Below are 23,499 nucleotides of genomic sequence, written 5' to 3' on the forward strand. Positions count from 1 at the left end.
GTATATGTTTGGATAGATAAAATTAGTTGGAGTAGCGTTTTAGGAGCTTTCTGACACTTTTTTCTAATTATAACTTTCGTTGTTTATTACTATTAATTATAAATAAATATTAATTAAAAATTAGTAATTACTTTTAATTATTTTAATTTATTGATTAATATTAAATTTAGTTTGTTGATTAATTTAATTATTATCATTAGTTAATATTAATTTCGAATCATTAATTAATTTTAATTGTAGATTATTCATTATTACTGGTTATTGATTATTTAGAATTGTTATTAATTTTATCCATTTTTTGTAATTTTTTTATTATTCAAAGTTAAAATTATATATTTCTTTTGTTTCATAAGTAAAAAAACTTTGATAAATAGTTTAGAAAAATATTGAATTTAATTTTTTGATAAATTATTAATTAATTAAAATATGTGAGGTTGACCAATTTTGTTTTTATTTATATTTTATGTAATGGTTATTTAAAATTATCATAAAATTATCATAAAATTATCATCTAATGTAAATATTTTCTACAATTTGTATTTGATAGGGAAATCCAAATTTTCTAATATTATATATGTATATATAATTATAGACTTAGGGGCCGTTTACCAAACACTTACTCGGGTAAGTGCTTACCAAATAACATTACCTCACCGCATTAATATGGTAAAGACCAAGAATCTTACCCGGTAAGAGCGAGATAAGGACCAAAAGTCTTACCCGGTAAGTGAGAGCGACGACTCTTACCACGTTAAGCGCTTACAAGGTAAATTGTTGCATACGATGTCATTTTGGTGGATTAAAATCTTACCCGAGAAGTAAATAATAGTGTTAAGTTTTACCGGTAAGCACTTACCGGGTAAGTGTTTGGTAAACGACCCCTTAGGATCATGTTACCAAGGATTTTTCGTGAAACCCGTAAGACCAATTCTCAACCCTTGAATTAGATCTATAATTTGAACATTCATAATCACAAAATTGTCACGAGACTACTCAATAATCACAAAATTGCACCGTGCAACTTTATATCATTAGATCATTAGCTTATAAAGTTGATCAATGAACATAAATTGATCTTACGGGTCTCACGAAAAACTTTTGGTCTCACGTGAACTCAACCCATTAATTATAATAATAACAAATAGAGTTATATATATATATATATATATATATATGTGTGTGTGTGTGTGTGTTTTCTTTATATTATCTAATTAGATAATGACATTAAAAAATGTAGATTCATATTATAAGAAGAAAAATCATATAAATTATTATTATAAAAATTAATTTTTGATTAAATATCTAAAATAGAACTTCAAAAGGTAATTTTGCAACTTCATTTTAACCGTGAGTCTATAACGTTTATAAATTTATGAAACTGTGAATGATGTGATTAGTTAGATCTATAAAGGTATAAATTATAAAGTTGAAAGTGTAAAAACACAAAAGATAAAAAAAATTAAAAAAAATAGTTTTTTTTTGGGAAAAAATAATGTACTACAAAAAAGCGTGCGCCACGACATGACTCAAGACGCCATGGCGTGAGCCACGCTTATAGAAACACTATGAGCTATTACATAAGGGCGGAGACGAGTCTGCCATGACGCACCTTTTTGAACACTGATATTTAATATAAACTGAGGGGGTACAATAGTGATTGTCATTCAGACCGTTCATTCAGTACAACAACCGAACAACAATTTAGCCGAATGCATACAAACAACTAAACCAAACAACTTCTTATTAATTTATAGATACAGCTTCTTAAACCTCACGTTTAAACTCCATAAAATCAATAATGAACTAATAAAAATGTTGGAATACTGATTAAGTGTTATCTTATTAATACAACAAAACACTACATAAAAACTGATGATCAACTGTAGACCCTCATGTTCTCTCGTAAGCACACAAAACCATTAATAAACCGTAAGGAACAAAACATGAATCATGATTAAAGGTTCGAGCTCTCGACTTCAAAATCAAGATGCATTGCATCGGGCTGCACAAATACAATTATAGTTAATAAAGAACTCCAATCTTCTCATAACCTTTTTACAAATCGGGGTATTTACAGAACCGAACACTTTATGCTCCAAGGTGAAGACAAGGTCTGAATACATCATACCGACCCCAAACCCCACTTTGTGTAGGACTCGGTGAGTAGCTTTGACTTGATTTAGAACCATTATACTATTTTTAAGAGAATCTCCAGCAGATTCTTCAAAATAAAGAATCAAAAGTCAAAATCTCTAAAAAAAATTATATTCATCTTCAACAGCTTCTCTATTTTTAAAGATTACAGTTTGAATTATACTATTAAAATATTGCATACTTTTCATAAAATGTTTTTATCTTTCCTATAGATTTAATTTTAAGGATTCTTATTAATAGGAAGAAAAAATAGTTGGGGGCTGTTTGACAATTGCTAAATGGTTTGGTGCAGAATTATTATGTGATCAGAATGATTAAGAGGCTCTCACGATATAGTACAAAATGAAATATAATTGTTTGGTAATTGTATACAATGAAATTATGGCTCTTAATGGTTAAGGGAGATCCATAATACAAAATCATTCAGAGGGTTTTAAAATTATTAAAAGGTAGATTTTTTTTTTGTCAAACAAAATTCACCTCTTAACTATTCAGAAGTTGTCTCTTAATGGAATTATTAAGAGGTAAATAAACAACCCCTTAATCATTTTTTAAAATCTCTCAAAATTTGGAGAATTTCACCCTCTTTTACTTTCTCTATATTAGAGACGGTTTTGGGGATTTGTTGGAACAAAAATCTCCATTTTGGAGAATATGTTGGAGATGTTATAAAACAACCAACTATAAGATGTTGACCATAATTACTTAAGGGACATTTACCAACACTAACCAGATGTTTACAAAATAAGATTCACAACCATCAAAATAATATAATAAGATTGTTAGTAAGCGTCTTTTACACATAAAGTACTATCTGCGTCCTTACCATGCCTTTTACCAGTATAGATTCTCGGTTCTTGCTATGCTCACACGGTATGGTAAATGACATGATAGACTCAATCAGTCAGCTCGTGGAAGTAAAACAAGTCATCAATAACGTAAACTAGCCCATCTTTGCCATCTCATGATACCAAAATCGACGCCAAAGAAATGTCCAAAATTTTGAATGAACTATAACGAAAGATCACCGACTAAGACACAAAAAGAAGAAAACACAGTATGACCGAAAAAAACGCAACCATTAGCAATCGTCGTCCTGTTGCTTCTGCTTCTTTTCTGCATGGTTATTACTTTCGCCTTTGGCCTTCGCTTCACGACGCTCCCTTTTCACCCCCTTCGGCTTATAAGGTAAAGATGCATTTCCAACCTGAAAAGACATATAACAAACAAGAGACCATTTCAATGTGGTTTCATAATCCCATGAGAAAGAGAAAAACAAAGGACAGTGTCCCCAATACTAGATTCAGAAAAATCTCGGTGCAAAGGGTTTGTGTTTATCCTCCGCAGCGCCTCCACGGTATCGGTCCCAAGACGATCATCATAGGGCAGGTAAATCGCAGGTCCTAGGGTAGGGTAGGTGGCCCAAAACCTTATTGTGGAAACACCACCCCGTTTCCGCTGGAACAATTCTGTTACTAGACACCCCCTAAGGTTATAACTCAGGTCCATTTGGTTTGACAGAATATTATTTTTAAGGGATTTAGATTTCATGGAAGAATTTGGAATTTGGAGACTTTGTGAGTTTGGTTTGTAGGATTTGGAATGGAATTGAAGTCCATTCTTTATAGATAATTTATAAAAACAAATTATAAATAATTACAAAAATAATTGAATTACTTATTAATTGATTATATCAAAACAAATGTTTTACATATTTTAAAACATCATTACAAACAAATCCTACGAATTCCCATGAAATACCGACCATCCCATGGGATTTCTAAGCCCAATGTTTGTGGGAATTCATTGAAATCTCGGAATTTCAATTCTTGACTTCCCTTAAACCAAGCGCAGGAATGAAATGGAATTCAATTCCAAATCCCGTGAGTCAAAAGGGCCCTTAGGAGTTAGGTCCCGCTGGGTTTGATAGATTGGATTGAATTTGGAGGGATTTGGAATTGAATTCTATTCTGATCCATGTTTGGTTTCCCGGATTTGAAATTGCGATTGAAATCCCACGAACATTGGATTTTGAAATCCCATGGAGACGCTTGGTATTTCACGTGGTTTTGTAAGATTTGTATGTAATAATGTTTTAAAATGTGTTAAAAACATTTATTTTGCAATAATCTAAATAAAAAGATAATTTAACTATTTTTATAATTATTTATAATTTGTTTTTATTATTTATAAATAATGGAATTCAATTCCACTTCAAATCCCTCCAATTCCAAATCTTTCCACGAAAATCCAAATCCCTCCATTTCAAATCTTTCCACGAGATCCAAATCCCTCAAAATCATTCCATCAAACCAAAGGCTCCCTTTACTGTTTTCGGGCAAATTTGCAGCTACCACTAATTTTACCGCGAACTAACCACGATACCTTTATGTAGGGAAAAAACCGTCTTATAAACACATTTTTCTCCTCATAATCACACCCCCCCTCTCTTTAGAAAATGAAATATTGAATTTGGTACCAACCATAAAGTTACTGCTTCTATTAACTTAATGACATGATAATTAAGATTCACAACAAGAATTTGTGATATCTTAACTAGTAGGTTCTTTTTAGATGCAGAGATGGCTATGGATCAATCTTCTGGACCAATGAGTCTAAAGTGCAATACTGCCTCTAATCTTCATGTTAATTTGAATGCTAGCTATTGTGAGTGGTATCATGAATAGAACAAGGATAGGGAGAAAACACACCTCTTGATCAGGAACATAGATCTTGCCGATTTTCCCCACAATTGCATCTTTGCTGACGTTTTTCTCCTGAAAGTATGACAAATAGATAATAGCATAAACATCTAAGAACAACGTTAACTTTTAAATGATACAGATCTTGATCACAAACAAGTGCATTCCTGAGTTGCAGGGTACAAGCATCCAACTGCATTACTAGTTGTACCATACAAATCATCTAATGCATTCGTGACGCAAATTATTTTTGATCTTTAGCATTTCCCCAAATTATGATTAGTTTCTTGGTTCCATAAAGCTTGCATCCATTGATTTGGAGTATGATTTAAGTAAAATGTTTGATTCTCCATTTACTATATAAAGACCCTTTAATGAAGACAATAATGGTCTTATGCACTCGGGTGCGTTTGATAAGCAGACAAGAATGGTCTTGACTAGACCGGACGGGACTTGGACAAGACTGGCGGGGCGATAGTAAAGTAGGTTGGTAAAAAAATTGTGCCAAGTTTTCCCGGTTTTAATTTGACATGGGTAGTTTAGTAACTTACCAATCTTGTCTCATCTCCCTGATTTTTGTTCCACCTATTTTGGTAGGATAAATAAAATGCATATTTCTCCCACTCTGTCATGTCTTGTCTTAGTTTGATGTTGCACCAAACATAGGACAAGTTTTTGTTCAGTACTGTCCATCCCATCCCATGTACTAAATGCACCCACAAAGTGATGTCATCAAATTATTTCTGAAAGTAATAATGAGCAAATAGACTTAACTAGGCGTCTTTCTACCAACTAGAGTATAGAACTTTTTCATGGAAATCACTAGTGTTGCAATTTTAATGGGAACAAAGTAATGGTTTTTGTTTGTGGGCAGGTGTGGAAAAAAACAAAAAGTCGACCAACCTTCTTCTTTGTTAACTCGGGAGCAATTTTCATGGCTTCTTTCTTTAGGCTTTCATCAGGAAGACGATGTCTTCTAACTACCAAATCCATTGAAGGTCCCACCTCCACCAACTCCATCCTCGGGACAATGGTGCCCGACTTTTTAAGCCTCAGAGCACAATGTGTGAACAGCACTTTGTTAGAAGACACGGCTGTACAAACATACACACGATCTAACCCAGCAAGATTCAGATTTTTCACGACCTGCAACAGTAGATTACGGAATCAATGCTTCATAATATACTCTTTAAGCATAAAAGAAGAAACGGCTAAAACAAGGACACGAAAGGGAAGTGGCAGACACACCTGTCCTCTGAACAAGTCAAGCAAAACCTCCTTAAGGTGTTTGAGCTCTTCAACGTTCTCAAATCCTTCTCCAATAAAAGCAAAAAAAGGTTTTGATCCGATTAAGGGGGCTATTTTCTTATCATATGAAAATGATGCCATGCTTTTGAAATTTTCAATTCCGACCTCCACGAGGTCATAAACATGGTGATCATACGTTCGTCCTATCACAAGATTGTCAGGCCGCTTCTTAGAGTGTGAACCATACTGCAAGGTGCAAAAAGTTTGTTGACAAAACAAGCTGGAGCGAAAGATATGAGCAGGAAAAAACAATGATTAAATATAGAAATAAAGGAAAAACAACTCAAGAAGTGAGGAACTTCACAATAAAGCACTTTGACAAGTATGGCAAGGCAGAAATTCAGAAAATAAAAACTTGCTCTGTCCCCAAATAAAATAAGCCTTTTGCCCAAATAGTCAAATGTACAAATCTCATAAATTTAGTTCTGTGTGATGTAATCATCACAAGGGATTACTAATCTATCCTCCTAGAGAATATTGTAAGAATATGTAGAACCCTCAGAAAACTGTCCAAAAGAACCCTTGAGAAGGGAAGAGAGGTATATATTCAGAAGAAATGGTCCAAATCTAGCCGATGTTGGGCTCTAACATGCCTCCTCCAACGGAGGATATATGGGCAGAGACACAGATTGTTCCAAAGTATCGAGTTCCTAAAGTGGTAGATCTTGGCTCTGATATCATGTGAGAATATGTGAAATCCCAAAAGAGCCATTAAGAAAGACGAGGAAGGTTCCAACATATATTAAGAAGAAATGGTCCAAGTCTGGTCGATATGGAACTCTAAATATAATCTTCTTTCATCTAAGCATTTCTCTATATGGTTTTTGGATAAATATATAAAGCTTGATAACTAAACAACAACATTCTTAATGATGATTTTTATGAGAAATATCAAAAGTTTTGAGAAGGAACATTTAGAGGAAGAAGTAGAACTGTCATTAAAGGTAAAAGAAACCAAAAGTACTATAACCGGATGAAAATGTTTTTCTGTGAAGACCTCAGAACACACACAAGGGGGTGAAATTATGCTGTCTTCCCATCAACACACCCACGGTAATTTAACCGGATGATACCCAATACTCGAACTTGAACTCAGGACCTCTACCAAATCTCAACCATTTTAGCAAGCTGTTGATGAACTTTTGTTATAGAAGTTCTAAAAAACACTCATATGGTTTATTTTGGGATTATGGGCCACTAATTGGGCCTCAAAGCACTAGTAATAATTTCACAATGACGGCAAAGTGTATTTAGCTTACCACAAACAGGCTGCAATCAGTTTTGAGTGAGTAAAACTCTAGTGAAGTTTCACCACCACTCTCAAAAGGTCTGATGTTATCATTTCTACGGCTATATTTCACAGCATTATCCTTCTTAAGATGATAGATTTCTGTCAATACTGCATTCAGGACATTGCTCGTTTTTGTCCCATGCAATATGAGGGTCTTTTTCCCATATTCCACCTGCAAAAATACACATTTAGGCATTAGCTTTCATCACAATGCAGCACAATTGCATTTCATTAACGAACTATCTGATTCTTACAATAAAAAGGAAACAATATTTTTGAGAATTACCAGTTTTGGCGCACGTTTCTCAAGCTCCCTCTTGGCTCTCAGTGATTTGGGGGTTTTTATATGCAACATGATATACCTGCAACCAGGTAACACATGCAAGACTGCGTAAGCACAACAAAACATCATTGTATTTCACATCCTTCTTGCTGGCTAATTTTAGCAGGCCTATAACACTTTTTGCAAAGAAAAAAAACAAGTGCTCAGGATACACAATTTCTACTAAATATTTCAAGAGTCACTATTTATACTCCCCTCGCAAGTAACTTCAAATTCACAAATTTTCCCTCCACATGATATGCTGTTACAATACATACCTTTGAATTTAATTGATTTAAGATTAACCAGTTCATTTTTGAACGAACAAACTTTTCTATGAGTGATCACAATTTCTACCCAAAGATACATGGTATAACAACTGTAGCAAATTGAGAATCAAAATCCAATTTAAATGGTTGATTCATTTGAGATTTTGTAGGGATCCATAACAGAAGTATAGCAACTGATTGAAAGATTGATATGGCATAATGATTAAATATCATTCCGTTAAGCAATGGAGTGAAAAAAGACAGGTGCCCCCTTGGGAGTGAAAAGGACACATATTGGAAGAAGGCTGAGAGGTACTGGAGATCAGTGGCAGGTTCTCAAGTCTGTGTTTCAACAACAGTCTTTTTCATCTAGTACTCCCAATATGACTGGTAAGCATCATCGTGAACGGTGGATCATTGACATCAGCCCCTCTAATTATATGACTGGTACTTTGTCATTGCTACATGATGTACGTGATGTAGACGGACAAATAGGGCTTCAGGAGCTCAGGCTGCATGCCTGCAGCTATGAAAGGAGGAACGATGATTTTGGCTCGCAATTAGGTTCTGTACAATGTCTTATATGTCCCAAAGTTGACCTGCAACTTGATATCTGTGTCTCAAATTATACATGAGCATGATTGTACCATCAGTTCACTTAATGCTCTATGTGTAATACAATACCACGCTTCGAGGATGCTGATTGGATCGGGTGAACTATGGGGGGTCTACTACTATCATTGATTGGTGATGGCAATAGTTTTTCAGGATTGTTGTACGAGCTCCTTTAGCGAATGGGGAATCCTTCTACCAAGGTTCTTGAGATGAGTCCTAATGTTAGTGTGATTAGTTCCAAGTCTTATAAAACAAAATTTGTGATGTCTGCGTTCGTGCAAATTACAGAACTAGATTTCCTATTAGTGAAAACAAAGCATTGTGCTCTTTTGATCTTGTTTCATTGTGACTTACAGGGACCATATCATACTCCTTGTAGAGCCAACAATTTTTAGACAATCAAACCAAGCCCATCATATCTCACCCGGAGGTAGAGTCATGGGTGAGATGTAGGCAGACCTTTCCTCTGCCTCTCAAGAAGCAGAGAGGTTGTTACCAAGAAGACTCCTGACCATGGAAAAGATTTACAAAGCATAGTTAAACTTTTTGACAATGGTGAGTGATAATTCTCATGTTTGGAATTACGTGTTGATTGACAATACAAAGTTTCAAACCACTTTGTCGCTGTTTCTTGCCACGGTTAAATGTTAGATTGATAAGCTTGTGAAAATTGTTGATAGGGACAAATGATTTGAAATTTGAACTATTGCAGTCTTTTTTGTTGGCTCAAGACATTATTTAAAAACCATCATGCATTGGCACCCCTCAACAAAATGGTCGGTAGAGCGTAAACATCAACATATTTTAAATGTTGTTCGAGCTCTCATGTTTCAATTCGTTTACCTATCATTTTCTTGGGTAGGTGTGTTTTAATGTTGATTACTTAGTCAATTGCACTCCTACTACTCTTTTAGGTTGCAGAACTCCTTTTGAACTTCTATACCAAAAACCTCTCACTCATCATCATCTTCGAGTTTTTAGGTGTCTTTGTTTTGCACATAATCAAAATCACAAGGGTGACAAAGAAAGATGAAATGCATGCTTTTGAAGCAAATGGCACTTGGAACATGGAATCTTTACCATCCGATAAGACAACTCTTGATAGTTAATGGTTGTATCGTCTTAAATATCATTCTGATGGCCCTCTTAAATGACACAAGGCTCGCTTAGTTATTTTTGGAAATCACCAAAAAGGAGGGCATTGACTATACAAATAACATTACCCCTATTGTTAAGATGGTTACTAATTTAAGTTCTTGTTGAGGTCGAAGCCCATAAATGGGAACAACATCAAATGGACATTCACAATGCTTTTCTACATGGCGATTTAGAGAAAATTGTCTATATGTGTCCTCCTTTGGCTTATCGCAGGAGTCCTCCTTGCCTTGTTTGTCATCTACGAAAATCTCTTTATAGACTAAAACAAGCTCCTCGGTGTTGGTTCGCTAAGCTATCTAATGCCCTTCAACAGTAGGGTTTCCTTCAATCCTATGATGACCACTCTCTCTTTACATTTCACTATCGAGATGTTCAATTGCATGTCTTGGTATATATTGATCATTTGGTAATGACTCTTCGTCAATACAATAACTTGAAGATTATATGAATTCATGTTTTAGCATGAAAGATCCTGGCGTCTTTGAAATATTTTCTTGGCCTAGAAGTTTCTCATAACCCAAATAGTATTTTTCTTATAGCAACACAGGTATGCATTGAACATTATTACTATGATTGGTTTTTTGGGGACCAAACCAGCCACCATTCCAATGAGCAGAATCATCGTATCTTATTATCTAAGGGGACGTTTGGTTTGCAGATTCTGAAGAAATATGATGGAATTAGAATGTTGAATTCCATTGACCAAATTTCATTCCCTCGTTTGGTTCATTCTTTTTCACGAAAGAAATCTTCAAAATCCTACAAATTCCACAAATAAAGTAATTTAACATTTCTTAGCAACTACATGGTATTTTGATGGAATGAAATACTCTATCTTCATAATACCAAATATGCCCTTAACCTAATATACCCTAATCTCATAAAACCCAATATGACCACCATCGATCTGAATCTTCGATCGCCATCTGAACCACCGCCGACCATCGCCATCTGAACCACCCTGACTACCACCACCGGTCTGAACCACCACTGATCTGAACCACCGCCAACCACTACCGATCTGAACCACCGTCGGCCACCACCGATCTGATCCACCGGCGATTTGAACCACTGTCGACCATCGCCATCTGAACCACTACGGACCACCATCGATCTGAAACACCGCCAACTACTACTGATCTGAACCACCTCCGACCATCACTGATCTGATCCATCACCGACCTAAACCACCGCTGATCTAAACCACATCCGACCATCACCACCTAAACCACCACAGACTGAACCTCTGTTGACCACCGACGACTACCACTGATCTGAATCACCGCTGGACACCGCCTACCACCAATGATATGAACAACCATCGATCTGAACCACCGCCGCCACCGCCGATCTAAACCACCGTCCATCTGAACACCGCGGACCACCTTTATCTGAACCACTGCCGACCACCGCCATCTGAACCACTGCCGACCACCACCGATCTGAACCAACACCGACTACCGTCGATTTAGTAACGTCTTTTGGTTTATGGTTATATTTGCGTTGTGTATTTTATATTGTTTTACATATTAAATAATTATTTTATTAAAGTATTTTTAGTTTAAAAAAATTAAAATTTTCAAAAAAAATGCATTTTGGTCATTTACCAATATTTCATTCCAATTCCGAAGCTACATTCTATGAACCAAACAGACATATTCTAATTCCTTAACAGATTTCATTCCAATGTCTGCCAACCAAACAGGTGGCCAAACCTGACAACATTCCATTCCAATTCCTTCAACAGATTCCATTCCATCCAAAAACATTCTGCGAACCAAACGCCACCTAGAAGTCCTTTTTTGACAACCCATTGCAATAACGCCAACTTGTCATTCGATTTATCTATTTGGCCATCACTCGTCTGGATGTCTCCTATGTGGTACATACTTTGGCTCAATTTATGCAAGCACCTTGTATCGCTCACTAAGAAGTTGCTTTGCAAGTAGTTTGCTACTTGAAAGGTTATCCTGGTCAAGTGTACTTCTTTGTTTCGATTCAATTAGTGTGACTCAGGCTCGACTACGTGCCCAACCACTCGTCCTTCTTTTACCGCTTGGTTTATCACACTTGGTTTGTCTCCTATCTCCTATCTCCTAGAAGACTAAGAAACAACACATAAATGTCTCACTTCTTTGTCGAGGCGAAGTACCATTCTATGGCTAATACTACTTCTGAGCTCATATGATTCAAATCGCTACTTTCTAGTCTTGGTGTTACACATGTTACACATAGTCAGTTGCATTCTGACATTCAAGAAGCTCTTCGTATCGCAGCAAACCCTATATGTCATAGCGAATAGGTAGGTCCAATGAGTAGGTCATTATGCATCRGGTTAGTAGGTCGACTTGACCACCTATCGTGGATGATTACTAGAAGGATCAGATTGACCTTTTTCAGATCCTTTTCTTCTTTTGTTGTTCTGGTGGTATAGAGTTCATTGTTTTATGCCCTACTTAGTTCATTTTTTCCTACTCAGACCCGCCGTAAGCTCTTTTGAATTGCAGTTTATGCATATTCCTGTATTGTGGATAGTGTTGATACCTACCGCAGTGAACCATATACCTACTACAGGCCAAGCAGCTCGCTTGTTGTTGACTAGTCGCTCGCCTTCCCTCGCTTGCTTTGATGCCAAACACAAATAATCAAAAAGAGCCTAAGGATTAACCGCTATGGCGCTATCACTTAAAAGAATCTCCGGGTCATTCTTTTTTTACAAAACATATCGAGATTGACCATCATTTTGTTCAGAATACCATTGTTAATGGTTTAACCCGCACCTCCTACGTTCCCACTCACACACCATTGGGTGGATTTCTTTACAAAGACTCTTGGCATATTTCCATTTAATAATTTTCTCAGCAAGTTGGGCATTTGTAAGATGCATGCTCCAAGTTGCAGGGGTGTGTGTTGGGCAACTATGAAAGCAACTTGCAATGTCTCGTATGAGCTGCATGCATTTTTAAGGAATAAAAATACTAAATAGGCTAGTCATGAGGGGCTTTCAAGACGAGACTTTTTAATGTTCCTCTTTTCTTCTTTGTTACCGTACATAACACTTCAAACTATCAATACAAAGCAGTTTTTGCTGTGAACTTTGTTATTACCTCCGAAGTCAAAGTGCACCTCCTATTTTCGGAACCAATCAAGTGTTAAACTAAATATATAAATCATCCCAACACTCTCCTATAACAACAATTCACCATTCCTTAGAAAAAAACTACATATACATACATACATACATACATTCCTAATTTCTTATAGATATGGAAGTTTCATGACCTTGATATTTAACAGCAATCAGCAAGTATCAATAAAAACACCCCTCTATTTACAAATACACCTTGGGAAAACCCAATCAAATACTCAATACCATTCTATTAGTGACATTAGCCATAACTTTTGAGCAATTAGCTTTCAGTTTCTCAAATACGTTTAAAACCCTACCACAAACTCCCGTTTGCGAAATTCTCGAAGGCCAACTCTTCAGCTGTTAGTACAAAGTAAAGCTCAATTCATCCCATACTAACATTGACATAAGAATCAACACTAAAACAGGTATACGAAAGGAAAAATCAAAAGAGACGAACGAACCAGAATATGAAAGCGGCGGACGGCGGTGGAGCAAGAGGCGACCCAAGCAGACACCAACCTTTTACGTTGAAAAGAAGGAGGGAAACGAAGAATGAAGACGCACTTATTTTAAGTTATTCTTCTTGCTGGTTTCACCCCATATCTTTTCTTTATTTCACTTTTACCCCTCCTACTTCAGTTTTAAACTGAACTATGTAACTACAAAGACCCACCTCAGTTAATTATTTCAAAATAGGGATGAGATCCGTTAAAAACGTCAACCACTCTATTATGAATTTAACGTTGTTTCAACTTTCCGTTCTACTATATATGGTCAACACTAAAATGTCTCAGGGGCTGTTTGGCAGTTGCTGAATGGTTTTGTGCAGAATGGTTAAGTGGTCAGAATGGTTAAGAGGGTCAGAATGGTTAAGTGCTGAATGAAATATGGTTGTTTGGTAAATGTTCTCTGAATGATAACAAATTACCATTTTAACCCTCTATATGATTTAGTACTGAATGAAATATAACTGTTTGGCAGATATCTGAATAAAACAATTACTTTGTAAATGTAACTACATATTTCATATTAATGAAATATAACTGTGTGTAACTTCATCTAGATCTCCTTCTAGTCCCTCTGCCTAATAAGCAATCATCAATGCACATATATCACTAAGCTATAAACCCTAGTTATATCATCAATAATGATCAACCAAAAGTCTGAACATCAATTAGTTGCAAATAAGATCAAGCCTACATCAAAGACAATCATTCACCACACATGAAGAAGAAGAAAGAAAGAAAAAGGAACCTTATGACTGAAGGGGAGACGGCGACAGAAATACGAGGAAATACGGTAGGAAGCGAGGAAATACGAGCTGCTGGAAGACCGGAGACGGCGACCGGAAGAGCGACCGGAGATGGCAACCGGAAGAGCGATGATCAGGGAGGGGGAAGACGAAGACCAACGATCGTGGGGGTGGGAGGCGATGTGAAGGGCGTGCTRTATAGAAGGGGCTGTGCGAGTCCGGCGACGAGAGGGTGGGGGAGGGTCTTTGAACGACGGTGGCGACGGTGGGGGAGGGTCTTTGAACGACGGGAGGGTCTTTGAACGACACTCTGGTTGGTGGCGACGAACGACACTCTGGTTGGGGGAGAGGGCGATCGCATTCGTAAGGTGGGGGGAGGAGGCGACGAGAGGGTGGGGGAGATGTTGGGGGAGAGGGCAAATATGGAAAAAGAAGAGTCTGAATGGTTTAGAGAGCCCCTGGATGCAAAATGGTTAAGAGGTAAAATGTAACCATTCAGAGTATTTTTTTTTTCCCAAACAGCCTTGACCTCTTAGCGATTAAGAGGTTGGCTCTTAATGGAACCATTAAGAGCCAAACAAACAGCCCCTCAATCTTTCCATCTTGCTTAATGACGTATTTTTGTTTTGAGGATAAAAAGACAAAATTACCCTTGATTTAACGAACTTTTTCTAACAGAGTTAGTTAAAAGCATGAAAGCAAAATGAATTAAAAATTATACCGAAAGAGAGAATTTTTTTTTAATTTAATATTAATATTAATATATTAATTTTGAATAGTTATTTAATATATTAAATGTATTGAATATTTTAATAATATAATTAAAGTAAATTACAATAATTGTCTATGTTTACGAAAACTCTCCGTTGGGACGGTTTTTGTAATTGACTACATAATTATTACTAAAATCTTCAAAATGGAGAAACTGATGGAGTGAAATATAATTTTTTTTATTTTGGAGATTATGATTTTTGTTTATAAAGTTATAAAGAAACCGTTGAAGATGCTTCAAAAGTTATATATAAATTTGTTAATGTTTTGATACACGAACATTCTAAGTGATACCTCGATCGTCGCGAGTTACACGGTTGTCAATGAATTGTTTTAAGTACCATAAAACGTACATCACTAGGTCGTGAATCTTAAAACACGAGTCTAACATGGGCCTCGACTCAATCTTTTGGTTAATGGGTCTCCATTGGGTGATCATTTTATTACAATTCAAATTGCAGGTTGCTACTCGGCTGCATGAAGCCGGAATCCCTAGTAGATAACTCTTTCTTAAAACCAGTATTCTTAAGGCCAAAGAATGGTCGGAAAAAGGCAGAAACTTAGACAAATTGGCCGAAATAGGTGGAACAAATATCAGAGAGATGGGATATGAATGGTAATTTACTAAACTACCCTTGTTAAATAAAAACCCTAAAACCTTCCACAATTCTTTTACCATTTATCTCATTATTGCTCGTCTAGTCTAATCTTGTCCTATCCGCATACATCCTTCGATTTTCTATCGAAATGGAAAGTTTGCATTTTTAACGAATCTAAATAGTCTAAATACAACTATCGTGTTATTACGGTATAATTAATCGACGAAGCTCGACAATCTAACAGTAAATAGAGCTTTATTTCTATACAATCACACGAAAAAAAGAACATGCCATTACATAAAACGTACAATTTTCCGCAACCCTTTACAATCTACCATCAAAGATATTGATACTTTCGTTCAAAACCTTACTCCCACTTCGTCGATAATTCGAGAGATAACTTTCTCTCCTTAGAAGTGGTGCAACATCGAACTCGTCATCCACTTTCCGCTCTTCGCTTGCCGGCTTACATCTTCGGAGAATCTCCAATACCTCTTTCATCGATGGCCGACTTGAAGGCAATGTGCTAGTGCAAATGAGTCCTAATTTGAACACTAGGCTGATTTCTTCCATATTGGCTTGTTTGACCTCCGGGTCCAAAGCTTCGATCATCGAGTTCCCTTCACCGTAATGCCACCATGCCCATTCCGCTAGATTCATATCACCGTCTCCTTCGTGCGGTTCTTTACCGGTTACCAGTTCCAGTAGCACCACACCGAAGCTGTATACATCTACCCGCTCGTTTACCCTTGTTGAGTAAGCGTACTCTGCAATCAATCAATCAAAATTGTTCGGTATTTATAAGAGCAAAATGCATCAGAATTCAACGAAGGTTGTCTTAGTTCCTATTTAGTGTGACAAATATCAGTTTCGATCTTAATTCACTAGGTTTGACCTTCGAAGTCAAAGTGTTCTTACCAGGAGGAATGTAGCCAAATGAGCCAGCTATAGCAGACAATGTGTTGTTGGCTTGACCGGGCTTCTGCTTGGTCAAAATCTTTGCTAATCCGAAATCCGCAATTCTCGCTTTAAACTCCGAATCCAACAATATATTGCTTGATTTCACGTCTCTATGAATGATCGCCGGAAAACAATCATGGTGCATATAACAAAGTCCCTGAGCCGCTCCAATTGCAATCTGCAGTCGCCTGGGCCAATCCAAGATCATGTGATGAACCAACCCACGGTTTGTTTTCATCTTTTTCGAGTGTAACCACTTATCAAGACTCTGGTTCGCCATATACTCGTAAACGAGAAGCTTAGAATCGTTGCTAGAAATACAGCATAGCAATTTGACGATATTAGAATGACGAATTGAACCCAATATTTGAACCTCGGATAAGAACTCTTTTTCAAGATTATGGTCGAGTTTCTTGTTGTTCCAGATCTTTTTGACAGCAACGTATTCCCCAATTCGTCCGATTTCAATCTGGTAAACTTTCCCTGAACCACCGGTTCCGATCAGGTTGTTTTCCGTCAAGCATGACAGAATGTTTGCTTCTGTGAACTCCAATTTGTGGAATGAGGTCAGTTTCCATGTCGTTAGATCCCGTTTCTGTTTCTTCTTGAGATAGTTTCTGAACACGAATAATGTGCAGAGAATGGCAACAAGTATGACGAATGCAGACAAAATGACGATCATGATTATGATTTTGGATGAAAATTTGTGGGAGTTTGAGGATTTGGATTTGGCATGACAGTTATGGAGGTCTGAGATTGGGGATGAAGCGCAGAGGTTGGGATTGTCCAAAAAGCTGTTTCCGTAAGCCAGGTTATCGAATGCAAATGGGATTTTTCCGGTGAGTTTGTTGGAAGATAGATTCAAAGAGGTGAGTCTCAAAAGGCTTAATTGTGGCGGGATTTGGCCGGAAAATTGGTTTTCTGATAGATCAAGATCGAGAAGATCCTGTAAAGAACTGATCGCTGGTGGAATCTGGCCGGAGAGTTTGTTTCTGGCTAGATTTAATGTGGTTAGTGACTTCCAGGACTTGAATTCTGATGGAAGTTCGCCGGAAAGTGAATTTCCGTCAAGATAAAGAACAGATAACTCAGGAAGATTAGTGAATTCGGTTGGAATTTCACCTGAAAGCAAGTTGTTACTAGCTTTGAACACATTTAGTTTCGTCCAAGAAGAAATCCCTGCCGGAATTTGGCCGGAAAACTTGTTGTCACTGATCTCCAATCTAGACAAATTCCATGCCACTCTGGTCGGAAGCTCACCGGAAAGTTGGTTTCTGCTGATCCTCAAGCTTGTAAGATTGAACAACGTCCAAATTCTTGAAGGAAATTCACCGGTGAAACTATTATCATAGAGCTGAATTGTATGAAGCTTGTCACAACTCTCAAGTGATCCGGGGATTTCTCCGGTGAGATTGTTCGAAAAAGCAACCACGACAAACAAAGTACCTCCGGCGCACAAATTCTCAGGCAACTTTCCGGTGAGTTTGTTCTCGGATACCTCAAATGCTTCGAGATTCGAGTGAATCCCGAGTTCAGAAGGTAATTCTCCACTGAGATTATTTCTGAAGATACGGAAAATCTTCAGGGTTGGAATCTGAGAAATACTCGTCGGAATATCGCCGGATAATTGATTTGAAAACAAATGTAACACCTCCAGTTGCTGCAATTTGCCAAAATCTTCAGGAATCGAACCGTTCAACATGTTCATAGCGAGATCGATTCGAGTCAAATTTAACGACTCGATCACTGATGGAATTTGGCCGGATAAATTGTTCTTGTACAAGAACAAATCACTCAAATTCTTCAACAGAAACAATCCGGAAGGAATTTCCCCTTCCAAATTGTTGGAACTCAAATCCAACGATTCTAAACTAGACAAGTTTCCGAAACTTTCTGGTATTTTTCCGATCAAATTAGTTTGAGTCATCCACAAAATCTTCAATTTACTCAACTTCCCAAACTCCGGTGGTATTTCCGGTGTCGCAAAACTGTTATATGCCAGACCTAAACTTTCAAGATTGGATAAATTCCCAATCTCCGACGGTATTGTACCGTTAAACAAGTTCTGATACAACAACAAAGACATTAACGCTGACAAATTACCGATTGCCGGAGGTATGTCGCCGGTAAAATTATTAGCTCCAAGTACAAGCGATTTGAGTCCTGATAATAGGTCAATATCGTCCGGCAACCTTCCAAAAAAAACATTCTGTGATATATCAAGTTCAATCAGCTTCAAACAATTATACAAAACCCTAGGGAACTCCCCGGTGAGAAAATTGTCATAGAGAAGCAAGTTTTTCAGGTTCCGGAGGTCACAGATGGACGCCGGTATCGGTCCGGTTAATCCCTTGCTCGGAATGTTAAGCATAATCACGGAGCCGTTGGCGTTGCAGAAAACTTCCGGCCATTTGCACGGAGATGAAGAGGCGTTCCAGTTCGTCAGCGACGGCGGATTTCCCCACCGTTGCTTGAGGTTAAGCAATGTGTTTCGCTCCGAAGTCAAAAACTGTTGTGAGGTCACACCTGAAAATTCGACCACGGTGATGAAAACGAACAAGAAGAGTGTGTGTAAAGGAATCGGTATAGATGGTGGCGGTGGCAGACTGGCCATTTCGCCGGTGATTCTACGGCGGCGGTGGCGGTGGTTTGTGTTGCCGGGAAAAATCAATGGGCGTTACGTACTTCTTGGTTTTCGAAATTCTGGAGCCGTGTGTTTTATGAAATAGTTGACAGGCGGCGGTGTTGTTGTGGTATGATTGAAAGAAAGGGCTTGGGTTAGGTGTTATTTACGGTTTGTACCACTAAAATTTTACTTCAAGACCAACGTTCCATTTCAAATGACTAGTTGTGTACTTGCGCGATGTGGTGGGAACTATGAACTTTAACGATTTTGAAGCTTCACTGGTTTATTAGAGAAAATTTAACGATGATATAAGTTATATTTGGTCTTTACATATTAATACAATTTGAATAAATAAAAGTTATGGTTCCAATTACAGTATATCGATGAAATAAATTGTATAACGGTTTAAAATTCAATATATTTAAAATCCAACATATTTAAACGCCTCCACAAATGTGTTCGATTTACACCAAGAACAAATAATCAAGAGATCGAGAGCGAGACTAAAAGTTCTAGAGCAATTGAATGTGAGATAAATGAGAGAACTTTTAATAACTCATGATGAATTTAATTTTGAATCTCACCTTGGAGGATGAGAAGAAGATATAGAGGTATAAGAGGGTGAATGCATGAGTGAAATGTGTCAAAAGTATCTTAGGAACATGAAAGAAAATATAATAATGTGCATTGGTAACTTGTACTATATGTTATTTTAATTGCAGATTAAAAGATTTTAAGACTGAATGTATAAAGTAGTATTACTTAATGCATTATGAGTTGTTTTTAAAACTTTTAAGACTTTGTGCATAAATGTATAGTACTTTGTGCATTAAAAATTGTTTTTAAGATTTTTGATAAATTTGTTTATAAGGTAGTATAGATAAAAACATTATTCGACAAGGTAAGTAAGGAAAGGAATTTTACCGGTAAATGTTTATTTAGTTTCTGGGGTTGTTTACTAAACACTTACTCAGTAAGTATTTATCGGTAAAATTTAACACTAACATTTACTTATCAGACAATATTTTAGTCCATAAAAACGCAGCTATACAACAATTTTACCCTAGTTGTGATAAGCGTTATTGTCCTCATTTACTGGGTAAGACTCTCGATCTTTGTCTCGCTCTTATCGGGTAAGATTTTTTGTTCTTGTCATATTCATACGGTAAGGTAATCTAACTTGATAAGCGCTTACTCAGATAAAAATTTGGTAAACAACCCATCCCTTTGATGAACAACTACTTAAAGGTTGTTTATCTATCACTTATCAAATAAACGTTTATTGAGTGTTAATTATTTTATTGGTTGAAAATGAAAAATACTAAGAATGTTATTTGTTAAGAAGCATGCCAACAACTAAGGTTCTTATTTGAGAATATGGTTAACGCTTATCAGGTAAGAGATGCTTACAAATAATTCATTTTAATGATCGAAACGTTATCCAACAATATAAATAAAGGTAAAATTCTTGTTGGTAAACACTTAGCTGATAAACATCCCATAAAAGACACTTTGGGGGGTTTACTTACTAAAGGCTTGCTTACCTTAGTATGTACTTATTGGATTACTTACCCAACTGAATTAACATGTTAAGAAAAAAAATCATACACGGTAAGAACAATGACAATGACTGAGAGTATTACTCGTGTAAATTGTTACATATATTGTCATGTTGATGTACTAGAATCTTACTTGATAAGGTTACCGATAATATCAAATTCAACCAATAAACACTTATGGTGCGTTTGGTTTGCAGGAATGTTTATAAGGGATTTGGATTTGCAGGAGGGATTTGGATTTGAAGGGATTTGGATTGGATTTAAAATCCATTCCTGTGTTTGGTTTGTAGGATTTGGATTGGATTTGAAATCCATTCTTTATAAAGGAAGCGGGAGGAAGCTATGGGAAGAAGCGCGTAGGATTTGGATTTCAAATCCCGGCCCTTTGCAAAGGATTTCCAAATCCCATGTTCAAGGGATTTTAATGAAATCCCGAAGTTTCAAATCCTGACAATTTGGCAAACCAAACACAGGATTGTAATGGATTTTAAATTCAAATTCCCCCAATTCCATTCCATGCCTGCAAACCAAATGCACCATTAGGGTCTGTTTGTTTTTTCAAAATTACCTCTTAATACCTCTAAAGTCTGATTCATTCAGACGTTTGGGTATTAAGAGAGTTTGTTTTATTTCTAAAATAAGAGCTTAAAAACTCTAAATATCCTCTGAAATTTTAAGAGGTAAACACATCACTTAAGGGTTGTTTGTTTACCTCTTAATAGTTCTTTAATAGGCAACCTCTGAATCGTCAAGAGGTGGGCAAAAAAAAAGCTTGCCTCTTAACGGTTCTAAAACTTTCTGAATGATTTTGTATCCTGGATCTCCCTTAACCATTAAGAGCCCTAATTTCATTATACACAATTACCAAACAATTATATTTCATTTTGCACTATATCATGAGAACCTCTTAATCATTCTACACCAAACCATTTAACAATTGTCAAACATCCCCTTACTCTTAATCCTAATCCGCTCTCTATCAAATGGTTCATTTTTTGGGGGCTGGAAGAGATTTGTTAGCAAAAACTTATTTATCTTTTATACTTTTGTAAAAAACTATTTATTTTTTATACTTTTACATTAGTTTGATCGATTCAGATTTCAGACGTAAAAACAAACAATTTTACTGATCTAAATTTCAAACTTTAGAATCACCTCTTATAAATTAAAAATAAAATCAAACTTCAGACTTTATCACCCGTAAAAACAAATACGACCTTAATGAATAAGCATCTAAGTAAACGGTTTAAGGAGCATATGTGCTTTATCCATTGGAAATTATATATTGTTTGGACTTATCAAAGGAACCAACATATTCTTCTAGAAAGAGTTGGTGGACGACGCGCCGCCATAGTCGAGAAGTGGAGTTTGTGGTCTTAGACGGGTGGCAAAAAGTCAAAGGTAGTATGCAATGAATTTAAGCTTTCCGACACTCACCAGTGCTGATGACAATGACAGGTGTTTGGCCCATAAATTAAAGAAAAATTATTTTAAAAAATCACAACCGTCGGATCCATGGATAAACTATAAGCGATTTGGATCGTGTGGTTCTCATTATTCATGACCAACCCGGTAACGGAAATTTTTCAAAAAGGAGGAGCAGCTTTTATTTATTTTAAATAATATTTTAATAAGTTAGTTATAAATTGTTTTCTTTTCATTTAATTCACGTTTAAAAATCAAATTTATAAAATAATAAAAATATTTATATGTTTTAATAAATTGTTTTATTTAATTTAAAATAGAAATGTATTTATATAATGTAGTAAGATATATATTGATTTTAATATTTCGTTTTATTTCGTTCTAGTAAATGTTTTAATATGATTTTTATATGGTTTTGAAAAAGAGATAATATTTTTTATTTTTAAATAAAATATAAATTTGAAGATATCATAAAATTTCGAAATAAATATATCAATATTAGTATTAAATTAACTATTTAAAAGTTCTTGTTTTTTGTGTAATTTCTTAAACTCGATTTTTTTTATTATAATCTAATTTAAATTTAATAACGAAATAATTTATTTTTGGTTTAATAATATAATTTTTATAAATATAATAATTAAGTATTTTATTAAAACTCAATGATTATCTTAATTATATTTTAGCTTTTTTATATTCAAAATGAAATATTTATCATTTATTTGATTATGTTTATCTGAAGTTGGTCACACTAATTTAAACATGAAGTTTTAATAAGTTGTACTTACGCACAATTTATTTTTAATCTTGGGTTTTAAGTAATATGCATCAATAAATGGCAATTCATGCATAAAAAATGATTTTTAAGAGTTTTTGTCAAATGCTTTATAATATAGTATAGAATTATACGACCCAAAAAACAAAGAGTCTCATTTAAAAGTAATACAATAAATTTATAGAACATTTTGACAAGTTTTAAAACAATTTTTAAAATAAAACGTTGTATTAACTATTTTATGAAACACTTTTAAGAAATGGTACATACGGTAGATTTTTTGACATTTTGTAGGATTCTTTTTCACATGATGTCATATAAAATAATTAAAACCACGTTTTATTTAAATAGGTGTTCTATAACACTTCTTAAAATCCCGAAAATCGTTCTATAAACTACTGGCGAATCCATCAAGTCATGTGATCGGGAATTTAAAAATCCTGAAGTTGAGAAATTCATCTAAATTGAATGAGGTTCAGGTTAAACAATTTTCGGTTATTTGGTTTCTTCATATATCCTTAGTAAGTCATCATTAACGATGGCGAAGAACATATAATTTGATAAAACTAATAAGCACTGC

At 35.7% G+C, this 23,499-nt stretch overlaps 2 protein-coding genes across 3 annotated transcripts; both read right to left on the reverse strand.

Moving 5' to 3' along the window:
* Positions 1-2,905: 2,905 nt before the first annotated feature.
* Positions 2,906-13,475, reverse strand: LOC112521514 (ribosome production factor 2 homolog). Of its 2 annotated transcripts, XM_025130421.1 has the most exons (8): positions 13,414-13,440; positions 13,267-13,309; positions 7,742-7,817; positions 7,424-7,627; positions 6,105-6,350; positions 5,760-6,002; positions 4,866-4,931; positions 2,906-3,361 (listed from the first exon to the last, which is right to left on the reverse strand). In XM_025130421.1, exons 3-8 carry the CDS (start codon positions 7,808-7,810, stop codon positions 3,236-3,238), a joined length of 954 nt encoding a protein of 317 aa, XP_024986189.1. In that variant the 5' UTR covers positions 7,811-7,817; positions 13,267-13,309; positions 13,414-13,440; the 3' UTR covers positions 2,906-3,235. The 2 variants fall into 2 exon arrangements, with proteins under 2 accessions (XP_024986189.1, XP_024986188.1); XM_025130420.1 differs by lacking the exon at positions 13,267-13,309 and having other exon boundaries at positions 13,414-13,475.
* A 2,337-nt stretch (positions 13,476-15,812) lies between these two features.
* Positions 15,813-19,205, reverse strand: LOC112522298 (receptor-like protein kinase HSL1). Its single transcript, XM_025131426.1, has 2 exons — positions 16,493-19,205; positions 15,813-16,341 (listed from the first exon to the last, which is right to left on the reverse strand). Exons 1-2 carry the CDS (start codon positions 19,146-19,148, stop codon positions 15,899-15,901), a joined length of 3,099 nt encoding a protein of 1,032 aa, XP_024987194.1. The 5' UTR covers positions 19,149-19,205; the 3' UTR covers positions 15,813-15,898.
* Between the last annotated feature and the right edge of the window lie 4,294 nt (positions 19,206-23,499).

The sequence above is a fragment of the Cynara cardunculus genome (genome assembly GCF_001531365.2).
Source record: "Cynara cardunculus var. scolymus isolate 2C chromosome LG 11, CcrdV1, whole genome shotgun sequence".
In the NCBI taxonomy this organism is placed as follows: Eukaryota; Viridiplantae; Streptophyta; class Magnoliopsida; order Asterales; family Asteraceae; genus Cynara; species Cynara cardunculus.

Excerpts from the sequence above, each read along its gene's own strand:
- LOC112521514 (XM_025130420.1), bottom strand. The coding sequence starts at position 7,810 with ATGTTGCATATAAAAACCCCCAAATCACTGAGAGCCAAGAGGGAGCTT. Across the intron at positions 7,628-7,741 it reads AGAAACGTGCGCCAAAACTG|GTGGAATATGGGAAAAAGAC; the intron begins GTAATTCTCAAA and ends GTATTTTTGCAG. Across the intron at positions 6,003-6,104 it reads TTGACTTGTTCAGAGGACAG|GTCGTGAAAAATCTGAATCT; the intron begins GTGTGTCTGCCA and ends CTACTGTTGCAG.
- LOC112522298 (XM_025131426.1), bottom strand. The coding sequence starts at position 19,148 with ATGGCCAGTCTGCCACCGCCACCATCTATACCGATTCCTTTACACACA. Across the intron at positions 16,342-16,492 it reads ATTTGGCTACATTCCTCCTG|AGTACGCTTACTCAACAAGG; the intron begins GTAAGAACACTT and ends GATTGATTGCAG.